This window comes from Haemorhous mexicanus, chromosome 3, assembly GCF_027477595.1.
Source record: "Haemorhous mexicanus isolate bHaeMex1 chromosome 3, bHaeMex1.pri, whole genome shotgun sequence".
In the NCBI taxonomy this organism is placed as follows: Eukaryota; Metazoa; Chordata; class Aves; order Passeriformes; family Fringillidae; genus Haemorhous; species Haemorhous mexicanus.
This window is the reverse complement of record NC_082343.1, coordinates 39,346,817-39,366,886: the sequence shown is the minus strand read 5'-3', so window position 1 is coordinate 39,366,886 and position 20,070 is coordinate 39,346,817. Positions and strand designations below refer to the sequence as shown.

General features: G+C 43.7%; 1 protein-coding gene across 1 annotated transcript; it reads left to right on the top strand.

Annotated features, from left to right (window-relative positions):
* Positions 1-538: 538 nt before the first annotated feature.
* On the top strand, positions 539-19,021 carry RSPH9 (radial spoke head component 9). Its single transcript, XM_059841443.1, has 5 exons — positions 539-765; positions 942-1,104; positions 1,793-1,922; positions 2,495-2,641; positions 18,761-19,021. The coding sequence occupies exons 1-5, from the start codon at positions 539-541 to the stop codon at positions 18,919-18,921; spliced, it is 828 nt and encodes a 275-aa protein (XP_059697426.1). The 3' UTR covers positions 18,922-19,021.
* Positions 19,022-20,070: the final 1,049 nt, after the last annotated feature.

Sequence of the window (20,070 nt, the reverse complement as noted above, 5' to 3'; positions counted from 1 at the left end):
CCAGATGAAGAGTCTTTCTCTGGTTTCCCTGTTGGTAGTGGAAGGTTGCTATGAAGTCTCCATAAAACCTTCTCCAAGCTGAAGAGTCCCAACTTTCTCAGCCTGTCTTCTTCGGGGAGGGAGTGTTTCAATCCTCTTATAAATTTCATGGCCCTCCTCAGGATCTGTAAGAGTGACATTGTAAGCAGTGAGCTTCAGAAGGGGTTATTTTTCCCTGCTGTCCATGTAAGAATAAAGCAAATGAAAGCCCTTTGAGGTATCCCGGTGAAGGCGCGATACAACTGTACGCCCGCCTGCATTTTGGACTTGGCTTTGGATTTAGGCCTCCGGAAACTGAGGAACACAGCGCAGGCAGACACCCATGACCGCATCCTTACTGGGATGCTGCTCGTCAGCGTCTCTGTGTCCCGGGCGGGGCGGGCTGAGCACGGCACCTCCGGCGCCGCCCGCCTCGTCCGTGGCTGCTGCGGCGGAAGCGCGGGGTGACCCGGGCCGGGCGGGCGGGCCGCGGTCTCCGGGCAACGGGGACGCGGAGCCGATGGAGGCGCTGTCGCTGCCCGCGGCGCTGTCGCTGGTGGCGGGCGGCGGCGCGGGGCTCAGCCCGGAGCTGCGGGCAGCGCTGGCCGCCTCGCTGCCGCTGGTGCAGCGCGACTACCGCTTCGAGCGGGTCTGGTTCTGGGGCTGCATCCAGGGCGTGCGCGGCGTCTACTACATCGCCCAGGGGCTGGGCCCCGACCGCGCCGCGCCCCGCAGCCGCCTGTACAGGTGCGGGGGCCGACCGGGGAGAGGGACCGGCCGGGCCGCTCTGGGGCTCTGCGGGTCGGGGGTGCTGTCTGGATCTGGGGAGGGAGTCTCAGGGAATGCCCTCAGGGGCCTGGCGAAGTTTCCTCGAGCCCTGTTCTTTAGGGGGCTCGGCCCTGAGTCGTGCTTGTCGTTGGCAGCTTGAACTGCTTGGACTGGAGCCTTCTGACGCCAGCCACCGAGGAGATGCTTGCACTGGCTGAGGAGGTGAAGGGCCGCTTTCAGGGGGATCCTTCTTTTGAGTACAGCTTGGCTGAGATAAACGCAGAAGCTGCTGCAAGACTGGTTCAGAGTGGTAAGGAGGTAAATAAAGCAAAACGTTTTCGAACTCTCTTCGCTATATTTGCGCCCCTCACACTGCGCAGGCGGTGGCTTCTCGCTCCTAAAGAGCAGCATGAGCGTGTGGTCAGGCAAAGGATACACAATTTCCTCTTGGTTAGAGCGCAGTGCTTGTAACACCAAAGTTGCAGTTTCAATCACTGTATGGACTGTTCACTTAAGAGTTGAATTTGATGATTCCTATGGGTCCCTTCCAACTCAGAACATTCTGTAACTCTCTCTGTAATTCCTCACTGTCATTGTGTAGCAACAGCTTCTTGATTGAACTCTACAGTTTGTGCTGAAGTTCAACAGGCCTCAGAAATAGTAAACATGCTTTATTATGCATGACTGGTATAGCTCCTCACTGCGGTTTCTGAAGTTTTAATAGTAACTGCAGACAGCATTCTTTATAAATGAATATGTAAGTCATAAGTAGGTGAATTGAGAGGGAGGAAAGAACAGATGAAGGGATGGATAGTTAGATCTCTGGTGAGTCTAAACTGTCTGCTTCTAACCATGTTTTCAGTCCTATGCTATGAAATGTCTTTTGAGGTCCTCTTAGTGCCATTGGACTCCAAGATGATAAGTCCATTGTGTCACCTCAAGTTCACTTTCAGAAATGAAAACACAGAAAGCCCTGCCTGTAAAATGTCCCTATTTTTCTTTAAAGCCTGTGATCAAGGAGGAGGCCCGGCTCATAGCTACGATAGAACAGATAGACAGAGCAGTTGGTATCGTCCCCCGGGGGGCATTTGTGAAGACTCCTCTTGGGTCTGTGCATGAAAACAGACACTTTGAAGGTAAATTCTGATTGTCTTTATCAGGATCAACTGTACTTTGATCATAAAGGCTGTAAATTAAGATGACTTTCTGTGACTGATGTTTTTATTTCAATTGTTTTTTTTTTTCCTCTGGGATAAGATGAACAGGGAGGAGAAAATCCAGTGCCACTAATGTTCAGGTGTATGATTCAACTCTGGAAGGTGGGAAAAGAGTCATTAATAGTTCTGAGTCATTAAACTGAGTAATTTGTCTGTATAAATGGTAGTTTATGGCAGTGTTTAGCAATTGCAGAAGTAGTGAATTGTTCATTTAGATAGAGGATATGGCCAAATGGGCACAGAAAGTTGTCCTCAAGTCAGTACCCATTGGTTATCTGGGGCTGCAGTCAGTACGGTCTCCAATGCATAGCAGGGAGTGCTGACACCTGTTTCTGACAAGCCTTCTGTGGAGTCTATTGGAGAAAGATTGTGATTCTGTTCTGGGCCGTGGGCATTAGAGAAACAATTTTATACTAGATACTAGATAGTAGAGTGAATGTTACCCTAGTTCATTCATGTCTGTAGTAATGTTCACCAATGGCTGTTCGCAGGTCTGTCTTTGGTGGAGGCAAAAAAGTTAAGTTCCTATTTCCATTTCACTGAGCCTGCTAACCTGAAGAATAAAACCCTGCTGGAAAAGGCTGACCTGGACCCATCCACGGACTTTCTAAATTCTTTGGAGCATGATATCCCACAAGGTAAAGGTAGCAAAATCAACAGATGCAGTGAGAGGGAAGGCAATAGGGAAGTTTGAGTAGCCTAGGAAGCACTGAGGGGACTGGCGTGGGTTACTGTAGAAGTGGTGTGGGAAGCTTCTGTGACTCTGTAAAGGAACTTTATCCTTTACTAAATATTGGAGGTACTTCCTGTTTTAAGCAATTCTACACGCTTAAAACGAAAGATGTAAGTGTACCAGGGCTGTCACATCCTCTCAACAGGTCTGGCCACACTCTGCCTCAGTGCCATATTCTCTCCTGACTCCTGTAAAGCCTGTGACAACTGGTGACCCTATTGGGGGAGATAACTCCACCAGTGATAGAGAGAATTTATGTGGTTTGAAGTATTTCACACCTCTTGTTCCACCCAGTATTTCTCTTCTTTATCTAAATGGGCTCTCATTAACACCAAGCTGATATCTCAAAGAGGCTGAATTCAAATGTTCCTTGGATAAACTTTGTTGGAATAGTCTGCCCTGTGGCAGGATTATACACTGTGAAAGGATAAAAAAATACAGGCATACTGGATTGTATCTTCAGTTTACATCTCTGCTGTTTTGCTGGACAACTGCAAATATATTTAAAGTCTCTTCTAGGGATCCCTCTGGCAAGATATTTCTCTAAAGAGATGGGAGCGGCTTGTTATTTGTTTCTGACTGGTTTTGCTGATTTGCTGCAATTTTTTGGATTGGACCAAGTGTTTTCATGTCCTCTGTCTAGGGAGATTCTAGGGAAACAATTCAAACTTAGATTTTTTATTTTATTCCTGACGAGGAGTAGTAGGATAGGATACTAGGTGACTGTGTCAGATGGAATTGTGTGGATGGACAGTGAATTGCCAGTGTTGTAAATAACTTTTCAGATTCTCTCTCCCTCCCTTCCTCTCTCTTCTTACCCCCTCCTCCCAATCGTCCCTTTGGCAAAAAAAACCTGGGAATGTGAGCTCCTGCCTGAATTCTGAACATTTTTGACAGAGCATAAACTGCTAAAATCTAAACTACTCTTCAACTTACTGGGAGTGTCCTTATGCAGCTGTTTTCCAGAGGTGTAGTCTGGACAGACTGCACATTTTTACATACACTGGCAAATTGAGGTGGCCCTTTTGATTTAAAGTAGACTTGCAAGAGGGATTAGATCCTAGATAGCTCCTAAGAAAATTTTAGCTGCAGTTTTGTATGGTAGTTCAGGTTTTGCTACTGTTTGCCTTCCCAATGCTCCCCCCTCTTTTTTCCTCCCTTCCTCATGGTAGGGAGACACACCATGCGTTAGACATGAAGATGGTGGCTTAGTCAAAGTCTTCAAATCAAACTTGACTTGTAGCTGTATTTTACCTGGTAGCAGGTAGAAAGTGGGGCTCAGCTGTGCCGCTGTTGTGACTGTGTTCCTGTGGCAGATTGATGTATGTGTAAGCATGAACCTTTAGCCCCTTCCCAGGTGGATGTTGCTTTTAGTGTAGATTTCAGTATCCTTAAAAAAATTGCCTCTGAAAGATTACCTGAGGTAAAGTGCAGCTGAGTGCTTCTTAATGCAAGGGAAGATTCTTCATGGTGCCTGTGCAGCTCTGCCTGCTCTGTCCTGAATTCGGGGATGAGGTGAAGGAGGTGGGAGAGGTAAGACAGGATTTGGTTACAGGATCAGCAAGGCATGTAGCCTCTCTAATTGCATTCTATCACATGCAGATAGGAGCTCTGACATTAAAGAAAGGTCAACCCTAGCATTCAGTTTGCCTAAAAGTACTGGTTGCTTGTGAAAATGTGAGGGGGGGGGGGAAACGCAGGACAGACACAGGCTTTCTGCTGATTTTATCAGCATGGCTTTGCCAGATTCACTCCTGGTTGTGAGATACTCAAACTCTGGTTCTCAGATTACTTTCCTTGAGCTCTGACAGTGCATGATGGTCCTGACAGAAAAGGACCATCTTTTTCTATTTACTGACATGTTGTTCATAGCTCTGGCAAATCTCCTCATTTTGACCTGAAGCTTTTCTTGCCTTTCCTGGTTAGATCCTGTCTTGAACAGTTATTGTCAGAGCAGAAGTAGGAATTCTCAAATTTATTGCATCTAGAATTGTGACTGAAGCTAGAATTGCCTCTTTTTTTCAATAAATACATAATAAGTGATTTGGGGGTGATATTGGAGTGACGCTCCCAGCCTGCATTGGCTAAATTCCCCTAGCATCTAAAAAGACCTAAAGAACAGAACTGAGAGATTAAGGGCTGATTTTAACCTGTCTAAAAGTAACAACTCTGTTGGAATAGTTTTCTCTATTAATTGGAGCCTTAGCATCTGTGATGGCTGTCAAGGGGGTAACTGTCGTAAGATATATGGTGTGTCATCATAGGAGAGCAGAGGTGTCTTACAGAATGGAAAGTTGGAGGCAGAGAGAACATTTTATATGACAGCTGAGAGGTGGGAAGAAAGGAAGTTAAAACTGGGTTGAATAAAGGCAACAATGGTAAAAGCAGAGTTTAGTGCAAAATTGGAAAACCTGGAGTTTTGTAACAAAACTGTCTGGCATTCTTATCTTTACCAGTGGTATCTGTGGTGTTTGCAGGTTCCAGATTCTGTTTGTGTGTCTATCAGGTTATCTGTGCACTTTAAAAGTTCAGAATATGTTTCTGCTCCTCCTTTAATCATTCTGTCTGTTTATTTCTTGGTGTCTCAGCTCCCACAGAGAAGTGACTGACTTAGCTTTTATTTTTTTTTTTTAATGCATATTTAAAAATTATTCTAGAGAAAAGTGGGAAATGAGAACCTTGTCTCAAGAGCATGAACATGGAGGGATTGTGATACAGATCTTCTGTTACCACAGTATCAGATCATGTAATGCTTAATCCTGATCCAAATGGCCAGCTGGCCAGAACGTTGCATGCTGGGATCTGTAGGTTTTGCTGGCCATATGTCTGCATTAAAGATAAGCTTGTTTGCTCTAGTCTAAGCAGACAATCTGCTCAACTTTATGCACAATTAGATGTGGCCTTTCAGCTCCTGGCACATTGCCAGAGTTGTCCTTTCTGCTGCATGGAGTTTGGAACCCTGGGCATAGTATTTCAGGAACTAGGGCTGTGGCAGTTTTACATCTGCTTGTAGATAATGGAATGGCAAAGCAAATAGCAATAATTCCTAGCATGCCTACAACATTTTCACTTGATGACTTAATGTTGTGAAGATATGAAATAATAGACACATTTCAGGCACTTATAATAATGGGGGAAGTGAAAATGGAGGGGGAAGGTTGATCTCAGTGTGCCCTGGTATCAGATCAGTCTGTGTCCCTTTCTGCAAGGACAAAGAAAGGGGATGAGTGAAAGCCTGAGGAAGGAGTGTAGAATGGAAAGCTTGGAAGGAAGTGAGACAAGAGATGGAGAATTCAGGTCTTTGGCACTTTCAAACTGCAATTCAGAAAAGCAATAACTTGACTCTGAGGGTTTGTTACAGATTACTGAATGAGATCACTTTGATATGGAGATAAAGGACACCAACAGAACACTGCTAAAAACTCATGTAGGTGGGGAGGTATGTCTAGATAGGAAAAGATATGAGTGGAAATAGGATTTATATGAGAAGACTTTCTTCAAAAGTCATGACCCCCAGTCAGTAAATAGCTGCTTTTGGCTGAAAACTTACCACAGTTCACTTGTAGATGAAGAGTAGAAATTAGAATAAAAAAAGACACATAAAAGGAAACACAGAAGGTTTGGAATGATTAATGACTGATATAAGTTGGAATTTATAATGAGTAGAGAATGACAAAGGGAGCCAGAATAACTAGAGTAGTCCGTGACAGTGGTAAGGCAGATATTTTTTCAAACTATATTGAGAAGAAAAAAAAGCATAGAAAAGGTACTGGAAACTGTCACTAAATGGTGATGGTAAAAAGGCTGATGAGCATGTGGAAGGGCAGAACAGCTTGATTTTTTTCTGGTTTCTTTTTGGAAAGAATATGGACTTGCATCAAGCAAAGACAAAGTACTGTTTCAGACAGTTTTCAGACTGTTTGCTAAGGGAGGGTAGATTTAAACAACATTTACTGTGGATCAAAAACATTAAAATGGCAGAGTCAGATCAGTTACTTCTGAAATCATTATCTCAGGAGACTTGTGGCATAATAATCTTTAATAAATCTTGGCATTGCAGAATTCTTCCCCTGAATTTAATCTTCCTCAGCAGCTGTGATTCAGAATTCAGTGAATGGGTGTATTTCTAGGAGAGGTCAGAAAGGGACCAGTGCCAATATTGATATCCTTCAACTTATTTATAAATGATCTAAAAATAAAGGATTGGTGGAGAGACAAATAATGACAAGGCAGGATGGATACAGACATCTGGAAAACTGGGCTTACTTAATACAGTACATTTTGCAAAGTCACATGAGGAAAGTAAGGACTGTAAGTCAGACTTTGGGAATTGTATTCTAGAATCTGTGGCTCTGAAAGGAAATCCAGGCACAACCCACTGAACATCACCTCCCAGGCTGATCCTGAGACTTAAAAGGGTAACTTGATCTGCAGATACATAAATAAGGGTGTAGCAAGCAGGAACAGGGGGGTGACTTTACTTTTGCACATACAGTTAGTGGAATCATAACTGGATTACTGCACATTGCAAAACCGGAGAGTTGCAGAAAAGAGTCACAAAATTATTCAAGGGCTGGTGAGAGACATAAACAGTTCAATCTGTTTATCTTGAGGAAAAGCCTGTGTGAATGGCTGTATTACGCTGTGTAAATACTCTGTGGAGTTTAAGTATTAGGTACTGAAGATCTATTTATTACAGCAGAGAAAGGCAAAACAGGAATCAGCAGCTAAAAATTATATCCAGAACTAAAATGAACAATGAGATACAATTTCTAAGAGTGAAAAGATTACCAGTTAGCAAGGGTAATGGATGAGCCTATGTCTCTTGGCATCTTAACATCACGCTGGATGTCTTCCTGGGAATTGTGTTTCAGTCAAATGCAAATACAAGTTGATAGTCCCAGATATGTGTAAGTGACTTCAGTTTAATGGGCAGTGGTTTGTAGGAGTCCAGATTCCTGGTATGCCTGGCCATAAACTTGATGGCAGCCATGGAGGGTGATGTTCAGCTTGGACTTCTTCATTGTCAGTGACAAGTAACACAAAGGTGACCGTGGGTTCCAAGTGCAAGTCAGCTCATTTCAGCTGGCATTGCTTTCTGAACTATGATATGTGAGGGCTCAAAAGAGGGCTGAGGAGAGTCTGACTTACTGCCATTGTGGATCTTTATTCCTGGGAGAGATTTTATAGCATCAGTCAAAATGGGTACACAGTGGCAGGGTGAATCTGTGAGTCTTGTCTACTTGCCATTTCAAGATGAAGGTAGGGTAGACGTGCCTAGACAGAAGATCATTCCAGCTCCTTTACCATTTGACTGTGGAGAAAGTGACAGCTGCTTGGATTGTAGCTTTTTCTTCACCCAAAAGTGCAGTGGTTTTGGAGCACTCCTTTTACAACACTACAAAGAGATTTGTGGCCATTTCTCTGGCTGAAAACTTTGAGCACGAGCTTTTCTGTAAGCTTGCTGAACAGAAGCCTCGGTTAGCACAGTAACCTCCTGTCATCTGAGGTTCATTAGCACGGTCTTTATCGCTTTAGCAAAAGCTGGTGCCTAATGGGTCCTTGAAGATAGAGGGGCTTCGTTTCTAAGTGGCAGATAGTTTCCTTGGCTGCTCTCAAGGGCCATTTTGGTAGCCCCGTCATGGCTGTCCCAAAAGTCAGGGTGCAGGAAGGAAGAAGGCCAGGAGGCACGACCCTGCTTTATCTCCATACATTAACACAGCTAATTAACTTGCTTTCGATCCCCCTCCCCCCTCCCTCCTCCCTTCAAGGCGATTATTCCCCTATCAGCCTCGGTCTCCAGCCATTTGAAGAGTCTGTGTCTGCAGAGGTATTTACAGCCCCCAGCCAGCCACCAGAGGCAAGGGCCCTTTATCAGGGCTCTAAGACAAATGGCTGCCTATCTCCCTAGTGGCTTTGCAAAATCCAGCGAAGTGCTGTGCTGTGCTGTGCTGGCCACCTACTTTCACCCAGCCTCCCTTCTCCACTAACATTTCGCAGATGTGACCTGAGCCCTCCCCTTTCATTGCTTAACAATAAGCAGCACCTCCCCAGCTCTGTGAAAGCTGAGAGCAAGAGCACTTTACTCCTTAGCCTGCCAAGAGCCACACGGGGACAAGGCTTTTCAAGCTGTCTCACTGAAATCCAAACTAAAAGACTCATAATAAATGAGAGGGCAGTACTTGATGTTTGCAAGGACAAAAAGAGGTAGCGAAAATGTAGACTGAAATACCTAGCATGGCTCACAGCTATCCTCATTCCTCGTTAGGAGATGTGATCCTCAGGCTTGGTGAATGTGTGAAACTGAGCTACAGAATCCCATGGAGTTACGTGACATTAATACAAGTAGTTTTGACAAACAAGCTTTAAAATACAGTGTTTGAGAATGAGAAAACCAGATGAGTGTGCATCAGAACAGTAGGATTTCTGATCTGAAAATCGAACCCAGTAGCTGGCTTAGTGGATTGTTAGTAAAAGCATTGGTACCTGAATTTCTCTGTTCTAACTGAAGTCGGCCATCCCTAGGAATAATTCCAGGATGACTCTAGCTGCTGCCTTCCAGCAGGGTGCACTATGGTGCCAGCATTGTCAGTGCTGAGCACAGAAAAGGAAACCACAAAAAAGTAAAATGAGAAAGAAAATCACCAAGAGCAGCATCAAATCAAGGAAAAGGTATGTCCTGAGTTTCCAGACTGTGTGTGGCATACTGGCCTCCTGAACTGTAGGTATAGAGAAGATATTCTCTCCCTTTCAAGGTTAGCCAATTTCTGGGATGGTCACTAAGCTTTTCAATGGCTTTCTCAGCATCCTTAGAGACCACATGCATATAAATGGACATACACAATATATAAGCATATCCCCTACATTCTTCAAAAGAAGGGTCACTCTTAATTTTTACCAGTGATGTGTAGAGGCTGTTAAGGCCATTCCTGCAGTGACCCAAGAAAGTTGCCTGGGAGCAAGACAAGATGCTATCCCTCCTGCAAGCTGGGGTGCTGCCTGCTCAGCAGGAGTTCAAGATCAGACTGAAACCTGTCATGTGGCAGCACGGTAGGAGGACTCCTGGGCCAGCTAGTATTAGAGCTTCTGACTGGCTGATCATGGTCTGCTTTGATTACTGGAAAGGAGTCTGTTTGCCTTGGGCTTTGTGTCTATGGGTAATAAAGCAGCGTATTCACTGCTTTTGGGTCCTAGGTCTATGTCACCTCAGGCTCTTGTTTAGTCAGACCTTGGATGAGTTTATACTGGAGCAGGGCTGCCCATCAACTGAAAGCTGTGGTGGAGTCCTTCACCCTCCAGACTGCTGTAGGGAAAGAATGAGGACAGAAGCAGAGTTTTTGTAGTAACTTTCCAGGGTTGAAAAGGGTTTTATTTAAAAGTTTTTATTCTCCTCAGTGAAAGAAATCATGACCCACCCTGTCTTCAATTTAAGCTCCTGGTTCCTTTGACATAAAAAGGAGATGAACTTCTTGCTAATCATGGAAATGCTGGTAAAGCCTTATAGAACCAGAAGCTGCAGGTTTATCACCACATCAGTCTCCCTTTTCTCTAGGGAATGATGAAAAATTACTTGTGGGGGAAGTCCTAGGAAAGTTTGTGTGTCACTGAAGTCAGAACAGGAGTGATCTGTTTCTGAAGGGGCTCCAAGGAGTGGCAGCTCCTGCCTGTGCAGTCATTGGCATTGGTGCCAGCCCTGTGTATAGCTTTGCTTTGCTGTTTGCTGCCCATTTGGCCACAGGGCTTTTGAAAGGAAGAAGCCAGTTAGCATCATCTTTTTTTTACTGTACACAAATATCATATGGATTGAAAATCTGCATGCTGAAGGGGTGTGTGGCAGTGTGTAAAGGGAAAAGGACAAGTGACAGTTCTTCTTTGGGTATATTTGTACAGCAGTTATGCTGAGCAAAAATAGCTAGGCTATCACAGGCATTAAAAGATGCTTAGCCTTTAGTGTTCAGAATTAGCACTGCACTGTACTATGTGGAAATGCTCAGTGTGGCATTATTCTCAGAAACTGGTAAACTCTTCGGGTAATTTGGTCCAGAATTCGTATCTAGTTTAGTACAAAAACATCAACAGTTTATAATCCGTGCCATCTGTTCCTCATCCCAAGGTCTTTTAACTAGCCTTGCTAATTTGATGATGAGGTAAGAATTACAACTGGGGGACTGGCAGGGCTTGTGGACTTGCCCCTCCTGCAGGAGAGCAAACTAGATGTGCTCTAAGCATTTGGTGGGTTTTGAATCCCAGCATCGACTCCTTTGTGTTTTCTCAGAATTCAGAGATCAATGTGAGGTTCTTTGCCCCTAATCCAGCCCCTGTTCATCATTATCACCTCCTCAAAGTGGCCAGTGCTTTGTTACCAGGAGAGGAAAAATCTTACAAGGTGGCCATAATCTCCTCTGAGAGTCAGACAGATATTCTCCCGTGGGTAAGAAAGTGACAGTGACCAAAAGCTCTAGGGGAAGCAGGCTAGAACAAAGCTGCCCATTGCATCCTTTCATCAAACTGTTAATCTTTCTTTCAAAGACATCACATTTGTTTGGTGACAAAAGCCCCAAAGAAGCTGAATTGAGCCTGAAATCCTGTAGCAAGATTTAGAGGAAGCGTCTTTCATTCAGAGCAGGGAGGGGCGAGAGACTCCTTTTTCTTCCCACCAACCAATGGGCTCAGAGAAACCCACGAAGGTGACGGATTAATGCAGGGGCTCCCCAGGTAGATGCTACGTGACTCCTGGCACGCTCCTAAAACGTTTCCACAGCGACCAGCTGAACAAGAAATATGGAGTGTGATGAGACCCAGCATAAACTAGTGCTTTGGAAGGAGGTGATTTGCCACTCCAAAAGGTTTCTAAATTTACTATAGAAAACCCAAGATTCAGTGATCTGTACTGTAGTTGTCAGAATACAAATAGCATGGATTTTAATCAGTTTTTCCTACTTATAAGTTTTGATTTCATATGGTCTTGCTGTTTCCTCTAGTGCACAGCCCTATTCCAAGTCTTTATTCTAATGCTTTCTGTGCAGTCTACATCCTTCTCTTAAGCAGAATCTTTTTGTTTCGTTTTGATTTGTTTTATCAGGTGGATTTAGGACTAAAGGGCAAACTAAGAGGGCTATAAGGGAGGCTCTAATTTGATGTGTATTACTTCAGTGGTAGCTTTTTCAGTCCTTCCCATCCTCTGGTGCTCATTTATTTCTGTGTATTGCCCCTTCTTTTGTGTTGGCATTGCTGGCTGTGCAGATTCCAGCTGGAAAAATAATATTATTTCTCTCTAGTATATTTTTCAGCCAGATTATTTCCCCTACCTGACTCACTAAGCAGTAAATAAACTCTGTTGTGGTCTCTATGACGGAAGAATGATGAGGGTGGGAATAAGGGTTTGAGGGCAGAGGCTGCTTCAGCTGGATTAAGCAGCACTCTCAGATGTCTAAATATCATTTAGGCCTGAATTTCATTTTTACTTGGAGGTACCTGAATACCTTGTATCTGGTACAGCACTGCAATGCCTGGGTCTTCCTTGTCAGCAGGAAACAGGTTCTTCATGTGTAAATAGAAGGCCTGGGCCTGTCAAAATAATTTCTACTGCAGAGGCACGCCCAGTGGGAGAGGATAATGGAGAGGAAAAACCTCTAAAGTAGGACCATTTTAACTTTGGGTTTTGGGCATGGTGGTATTTGTGTGTCAAGGACATGGCAGGCATTAGGACCATGCAAGAGCCACTTGGCAGCATCTGACTGTAAGCTGTGCTTTCTTGGCTCTGGAGGCTTTTAAAAATAGTACTGAACCTGCAACCAGTCTGTGTTTTTATTTAATTATTATTAAATAGTTATATGGGGAATTGGAAATATTGACAGCAGTGTTAACATATGGGGTGCAGGTGGTGTGTCAAGCAAATGGAAGAGATTTAGTTTGCAGCCAGTAAGTGGCACGAAGGAGTTTGGGCCCCACATAGGACTGTTTGGATGTGTCCTTATGGCTGGTAGGCTGTGCGTGAAAAGTCGGTGTGGCACAATTTACTGAGAGCCAAAGCACGGTGACCTTTCCTAACAGCTGCTCTGGTTTGCAATTTGTCTTTGTTCCCTACAGACAACAAATTAGAAGTAGGAAGCTCTTCCGTGTGTAGGATTTTCTGTTGGAGGGAAATGGCAGCTAAATCCCACGGGTGTAGTGAGGCTTTGTCAGCTCTAAGTGCTTGGGGTCATGCAGCCAAGCAGTGGCTGCTTTTGCAGAGGGAAATGGTTATGTTGCCCCTCTGGGTGTTAATATTTGTCCTGTGACTCCATACTTCACTCTCATTCAGGACTAACTGCAGCAATAGATGTTGTAACCTGCTCTTGTGGCAGCATAATGTGTTAATGGTAAGTGCAACCGCGCTGTGGCTGCTTTTCCCTTGAGACATTTCCTCCTTTGAAGAAGAATTGATAATGTCACTTTTATGACCCTCTGCGAGCTTTTGCAATGTGGAGCCTCTCTATCAGGCTGTCTAGCTCTTAAAGCTGTTTCTTCTCAAGCTTGCACTGAAATGAGGCATTGCTGAATCACCTCCAAAGCAGCAGTGTTATGAGAGGTCATACTGCAAGTGGACCAGTTACAGCAGGAAAGTTCTTCTGCAAACAGCCCTCTTGGAAGAGTTTTGTTTAAAAGCTTATGTCTCACGCACCCTATTGCTTCTGTGGATTACAAGATTCAGCCCATAGCTGAGGCAGACGTGGGGGATGAGACAGGGATTTCTATTGGCGACTGGAAAGGAAGAAGAAGCTGAGAAAGAGGTTGACTTTTGAAATTCAGCCCTGGTGTTCTGGCAGCTGTTGAAGGGCCATAAAAAAGGCAGTGGTTTAACACGGGGTGAGCATCAGGATCTTCAAAGCACTTTCTTGTTTGGGAAAGATGTAAGGAACTCCTCAGAATTCCTGCCTGTGTTTGGAGGGGTGGAGGCTGGAGCCTGATCCAAAGAGGGAATAGGAAGCTCCAGATCTTCATCCAGCGGATACTTTTCCCATGCTCTTTCCTCCCACACAGCAGCTCCCTCCCTTCCCTTCTGGAGCAGCAACAGGCAATGCTTTCAGCACAGAAAGCCTGCTTGGCTTCCTTAAATTTGCTGGGTGCAGCTTAAATATTAATTTGCTCTTTTAAGAAATGTATTTTGAACTTTGGGAACCTCACCAGAGCAGTGTTACTGGTAGGAATCTCTTGTGTGAGAGTAACGACCAGTTCCCTGCACCTCAGTAAGCTTTACATGATGTATGCAGTTAACTCTGCTGCCTGATTTAGAGATACAGCACACATGGAGATGCAAGTTAAAATCGGTATTTAAGTCTAGGAAATCCAACCGTAACTTGCTGTCTCTTAGTTTTAGTTGTATTCTCTCCAGTGCAAATAATAATATTTTAAAATCTTTTTTTCTTGACAACTTTTATCTAGGAATCTTGGTGTACCTTACAGATTGATGGTTTGAGCTTCCCAGTCTCTCAGTAAGAGGCATATTGTCTGACACAGGGACTGCCATGGAATATTCTCAGCCAGTGATGGAAAGGATTTGGACCCAGAAGCCTGATTCTACATTTTTATAGTAATAGAGACCTGAAGCTATCTATGTGATGGTTTTACCCCAACAACCATCTGTAATAGCACAGAAGTTTAAAAAACAAAAGAGAGAAAAAGAGAAAGGATAAAAGTAGCATTTAATTTTCATAGTTCTCATTCCTTTTTATATTGCATTATTAAATGCATTTCTTAGACTTTCTCTTAAGGAAGAAAAGTTGGCATATTTATTTTAAGCTATTATTACATACTGTTCATTAGTTACTTTCTGGAGTGATTTATGACATCAATATTTCAAATTCCAACGAGAAAGGTGGGCCCTCCCCAAAAAAAGCATATTGTTTGAGTATTGTGAGCTTTGAGCTGTCATAGAAGACAAGTGTCCTGTATCTTTCTCAGAGAACAATTTTCTCCATGTCTCACAAGTTCAAATTTTGTTTTATGCAGCATTTCCTCAAATACAGCTGATGTGGTGAGGTATGGGGAAAAATAAAAGAGATAACAGGTTCTAATTTTTCTCTCTTTATGAAAAAGTCTAAAGAACCCAAAGAGGTTTCAGAATTTTAATTTCTCTTCTTAGAAGATACACCAGCATTGTGTATCGAATGCAGTTTCTATATGGGTTTTGTGTATTGCAAAAGTCCAGTCTGGAAAAGTATACTGAAAAAATCACCTTTGATGATTAGGACAGAAAAATGTCTCTAGTGATCCAGTTAGTAGAAGGTGGAAGGTGGCACTGCTGCTACTCTTTGGCTCTGCAGAATAAAGAGCAGCTCTAGGATTAATCATCATTCTGGCTGAAAACAGGATGCAGTGAAAATGACATGACCATTCTAGACAGCTTGTTGTAATTTTTTCCTGTGCTCAACCTATGTTGTGCTGGTCCAGATGGGATTGCCCTTACGTAACCTGCCTGGTTTTGTTCAGGCCCTCACTTCACAGGAAGGCTTATGCAGCATCAGCAAAACTTTACCGTTCATATTTGTGTAGAACTACAAGCAGACTGAAGGGCCAGAAAGGAGCTGGAAAGTATAACAATAATAATTAATATCCCCCAAAGGTCTCACATTTATGAAATGACAAATTCAAGCTCTTTGAGAGTTGGCATCTTGGACAGATGACAGGGAAATGCAGAAACTATACATCACAGCCTTCAGAGATGTACTGTGAAAGTGAATGGAGCCCTCTTCGATTGTATCTGTCCATTTCTGCCAGGTGTGCAGGCGCATGGGAAGTTCCTTTGATAAGTGGAGTTAACTGCTGATGAATACTCTGCTGAGATTGATAAGCCTGTGTGTCAATGGGTAAATGTTCTGAGGAGATCATGGATCCATGTACTCTATTGCTCCAGAGCACAGATATGGGCATTTAATTATTTTGAACTTGATTTACTCTACCTTCTCAGTGAATTTATCCAACAAAAAGATGTCTAAATCCAGATACAGTTCCTAAGAGCATTGAAAACCCCATTTTCCCTCTTACCTTTCCCAGTTGTCATGCTCCAGGCATTTCTTTTTGCTCTGTAAAAATGGTTTGGTGCAGAGGGTTCATCTGTGTAGGTGAACATATATAAACAAGCTATCACATGCACCCAGTTTGTTAGATGCTTCCAGCATGTTGAGAGGCATTTACAGATTAGATAATCCCTAAAGGTTTTCACCACCCAGCAAGGAAAGGCATAGTCCTATTCTTGACAGACTTGCTTCTCGGAGTACTGGTCCTAAATCAAAGACAATGAGAGTTCCTTATTGCATTATCTTTTTGTCAGAGAAACTTTAGGAAAAGTTTACGGCATGTCATCATCCTCTTCCCCACAATCCAGTGTGTAAAGCACCACAGTATTTGTAGGAAAGATTTGTAGGTCATTTATACAAATTCAAGCTGAAGAACCATGAGCTGGGAGCAATCATTCAAAGGAGAAATTGAGAGTTACTTGTCACTATTACATTCAGACCTATTTGCCTGCTACTTGTTGATCAACACTCCTACACATGGTCATGCTGTCACTAGCAAATGCTGGAAACTTTCAGAGACAAAGTTCAAGAAACTGAAAGCTTGTCCTTTGACAGCAAATGGCTGTGGTGCTTCAATCACTGGATGATCTGCCTTGTAGGGGAGTGTTCCTCGTCTAGGTTTCTATGCTATCCAAGTGATGGAATTTCTTAAGAACGTGCAGATCCCCTCAGTCGGGACTTGTAAACCCAGTGGCTGAACCATAATAGGCATTTTTATTCCAGGTATGAAAAAGATCCAGGCCAGTTTGTGTCCATATGAGTGGAGAGACTGGAGAGACTGGATGGGAGATTGAGGTTGCCTTGTATGTGAAACCACTGCTTGTGAAGATATTAGCTCATGTTGTACCTAGGACTTGTGTAAAGAATGTCACAGTGCAAGGAAGTGAAAAGATGGCACACACCTGTATTGACTGTCTGATATGAAGTAGTCCTCTACTTTACTGCAACCCTAATTGTTTGTCTTTAGTGGAAATATGGAGGAGAGTGAGTCAGAAATAAGTTCTCCACAGCAGAAATCTCCTGACTGTGAATGTCTGTTTTGTACTTCTGTCCAGCAGCTCAAGTCAATCTATCAGAAAGGAGGTAGGTATTCTTGCTGTTCACTGACTTCCACATTTGCACATGACTGAAGAGGGTACTTTGAAAGGTAGCAGATCAGAGATGACACAAAACTTGCGTATTATAAAAAACATGTGGAACTTGCTACTGAAAGAGGTAGAGGAAACAGTGATGGCCAAGAAACTTTTGAGAAGTACAGAAATACGAAGCAAAGAGCTAGGTAACAGGAGAGCAGCACAATTCAACATCTGGTTTTACAGGGTTTTGAGTTGTATTGCTCCTTTCTGATTCTGTAGCCACCACATTAACATTTCCTCTCAACTTCCCTCATTCCCTCAGCTACTGTAGTTTGCCATGAACTGCATGTGAGACAACATCTACTGTGAGGGAGCACACAAGAGCCCAAGGCTGCACGGACGCGGACTGCCCAGCTACCCGCTGCCTCGTGGCTGCCAGGCAGGCCTGACAGCCTGTGCTTCCTTGCAGCTGCTGGCAGACCAAAGCTCCAGGAGCTGCAGTCAGCCCTTGGGTCACATCCCAGGGAGACCTGCTGTAGGAACCTGGGGTGTTAAAGTCCTTCAGCCCTTTGTTGGATGTGACTAAAATTGGCCAAGAGTCACGAGTGAGTGGGAGCGGGAGGACACGCAGCTGACAGCAATCACAGAAGCCCTTCCCCAGGCTAACCGTGACATGAGTAAGCATGAATCATAGCATAAATTGATGAGCCTAAAATTAATGAGCCTAAAATTATCTACAAAGATGAATAGTGCCTAAATAGCCCAACACATTATGTGCTTTCTGCTTATTCTGGAATTGGCAGATTTTGGCTTTGGGTACAGATAAGATGACTGCTTGACTCTAGGCCAGTGGTAGCCTGACAGTTCCAACCACATTTTTTTAATTTGGGCCTGCTCCTGTTTTTTTTAGATAGAGATTCAGGAGGACCCTTCTTCCCTACATTGCAGTCTCTAGGTATTACTGATTTGGTGCTGAAGTTGGTATTTTCTTCTCCTGGCAGCTCCTTGCCCTCCGGCACTGAATCCAAGCTGATGCTTCAGCCCCCTCCCTCTGGCACAATTCCCAAGCTGTCATGTCAGATGCAAAATAAATACTCAGAGGCTCTGAGCTCCTTGTATCCAGAAGAAACTGCATTTTCACACTGGCTCTGAACCTCTTCTGTGGAGCCAAAACAAAATTAATGTGGAAACTAATCCCTTTGCCCCTACCACGCACATCCTCTTCAACAGTGGAGCCAAGAAAGACTGAAGAGAATTAACCTTTTCCATATATTTCTCAGATAGGAAATACCCTACTTTTCATTCTCTCATTTTTTTTCCAATTGCTGCATCAGAGAAACCAGTCTTCCCTGAAGGAGGAAAGCACCTTCTTTCTCTTCCCACTACTAATGCTACAAGTTTATTTTAAGGACAAATTTCATTCCCATGCAGGATTGCTATAGCTCATCTTGGCTCTCTACAGCTATTAGCTACACCAAGTAGGTGGCAGAGCTTGTTGGAGTAAATGCTGCCCACTCAGATACAGCCAAGAATAGCTGCAGCCTCTCCTGGGGATCAGCTATACCAGTCTGGAGCTTGAGGGTCCCTTCCTGTGACGCATACAACATCACCACCATAGCCATGGGAATATGCTACCATGTGAACCCAGACAGACATCTGGAAACGAGGGCAGCCTGCAGTGCTGAACCAACAAAAGGAAAACAGGGCATCGAGGTTTATGTTCTCCCCGACTTTCCTCCTTTCAGGTGTCACAAACCCCAGTGTAGCCTTGTGCACTGTTAATGGGTCAGGCAGAACCCATGGCAGCCCTTCTCTCAGCTTAGGTTAACTTGCTGCAGGAGTGCTGCCTCTTTCTCTTTTCCAGTGATTCACTTGCACATCTTCTCACAGGCTCCTGGAGTATCCAGCTGGAGAAGGGAGGCAGTGTGGTGGTGCTGCGGAGCCTGCTGTGGCTGGGACTGACATTCTACCATGTCCCTATGACCAAGCAATTCGGCTACGTCTACTTTGGCACCGGTGAGAAGAATCTTGATCTGCCCTTCATGCTGTGACTCTTCTATCTGGGAGAAGGACTCAAGAACTAGAAAAGATCTACATTTTATACTTAGGAAATTTTGTTTACTGCTTGTTCTAATAAAAATGTTAAACCTCTGCACTTTGAGCAAGATTCTTCTGTGCCTGGATGCTGGCCCTCATTCTTTCCCTAGGACTACATTGTATGCAATCCTCCCTGAACTCCAGATGGAATTCAGAGAATCACAGAATATTCTGAGTTGGAAGGGACCCACAAGGCCTGTCGAGTCAGGCTCTTAAGTGAATAGCCCGTATGGGGATTGAACACAACCTTGGTGTCATTAGCCCCAAGCTCTCCCTCTAATGTGTCACTGCGGATCTTTTAGATAGTAACAAGTGGCATTTTCTTCCCTGACAGGCAAGCTCTAGGTCAGAAATCAAACCTAGACCATCTGTCTGATTACAAAAGCACCTTGCTTACACAAGAACTAATTTGGAAACATGAATGAATACCTGCTGTCATCTGTGAATGACAAAAGCAGAGGGAGTCAGGGCAGAAAGCTGATGTATACTGTAAGAGGTATGTATTAAACCCTGAGCTCTAGAAAGGCATACTGAAGAGAGTATTTTGCTTTTCAGATGTTAAGATTTCACCAGAATTAGAAGATGTCACTTAACTGTAGGAAAAAAATAGCTGTAGGCATCACCTGGTCTTGAAAAATGTGCTTTTTCAGGTTCATCTCAAGACAGTGGTTTAATCCAGTGACTTTTCCTTTAGCAAAGCTCACTGAGCAGAGCTACCTGGGCTAGAAGACAGAGTAACTTCTGTGTGTATGAGAATAAAGAAAAATATTTTCCTTTCTGAAGGGCTGTAGCTTTCAAAGCTTTATAAAACAGATACAGTCAGCCAGAGATTTTATCTCAGTATGGCTAATGAAGTCTTGGCTCTGTCTCCCAAAGCAAAAGGTCTTGGCCAGCTCAAGGGGCTGAATCCAGGACTTTTATTTCACAAAATAAGGCTAAAAAGAACCATTTAAATCTAATTTGATTTCCCGGATAATACAGGTTTATCCTTACCTTTTGTTCCTTTCTATGCTGATGGTATTAGCAGATGATTCTGATAAAAGCAATACAAAGTTAATTGGCATAGTAGTACATAAAAACTTTGTACTGATTTGTAGCCACCA

Excerpts from the sequence above, each read along its gene's own strand:
- RSPH9 (XM_059841443.1), top strand. The coding sequence starts at position 539 with ATGGAGGCGCTGTCGCTGCCCGCGGCGCTGTCGCTGGTGGCGGGCGGC. Across the intron at positions 1,105-1,792 it reads TGGTTCAGAGTGGTAAGGAG|CCTGTGATCAAGGAGGAGGC; the intron begins GTAAATAAAGCA and ends TTTTCTTTAAAG. Across the intron at positions 1,923-2,494 it reads TGAAAACAGACACTTTGAAG|GTCTGTCTTTGGTGGAGGCA; the intron begins GTAAATTCTGAT and ends GGCTGTTCGCAG.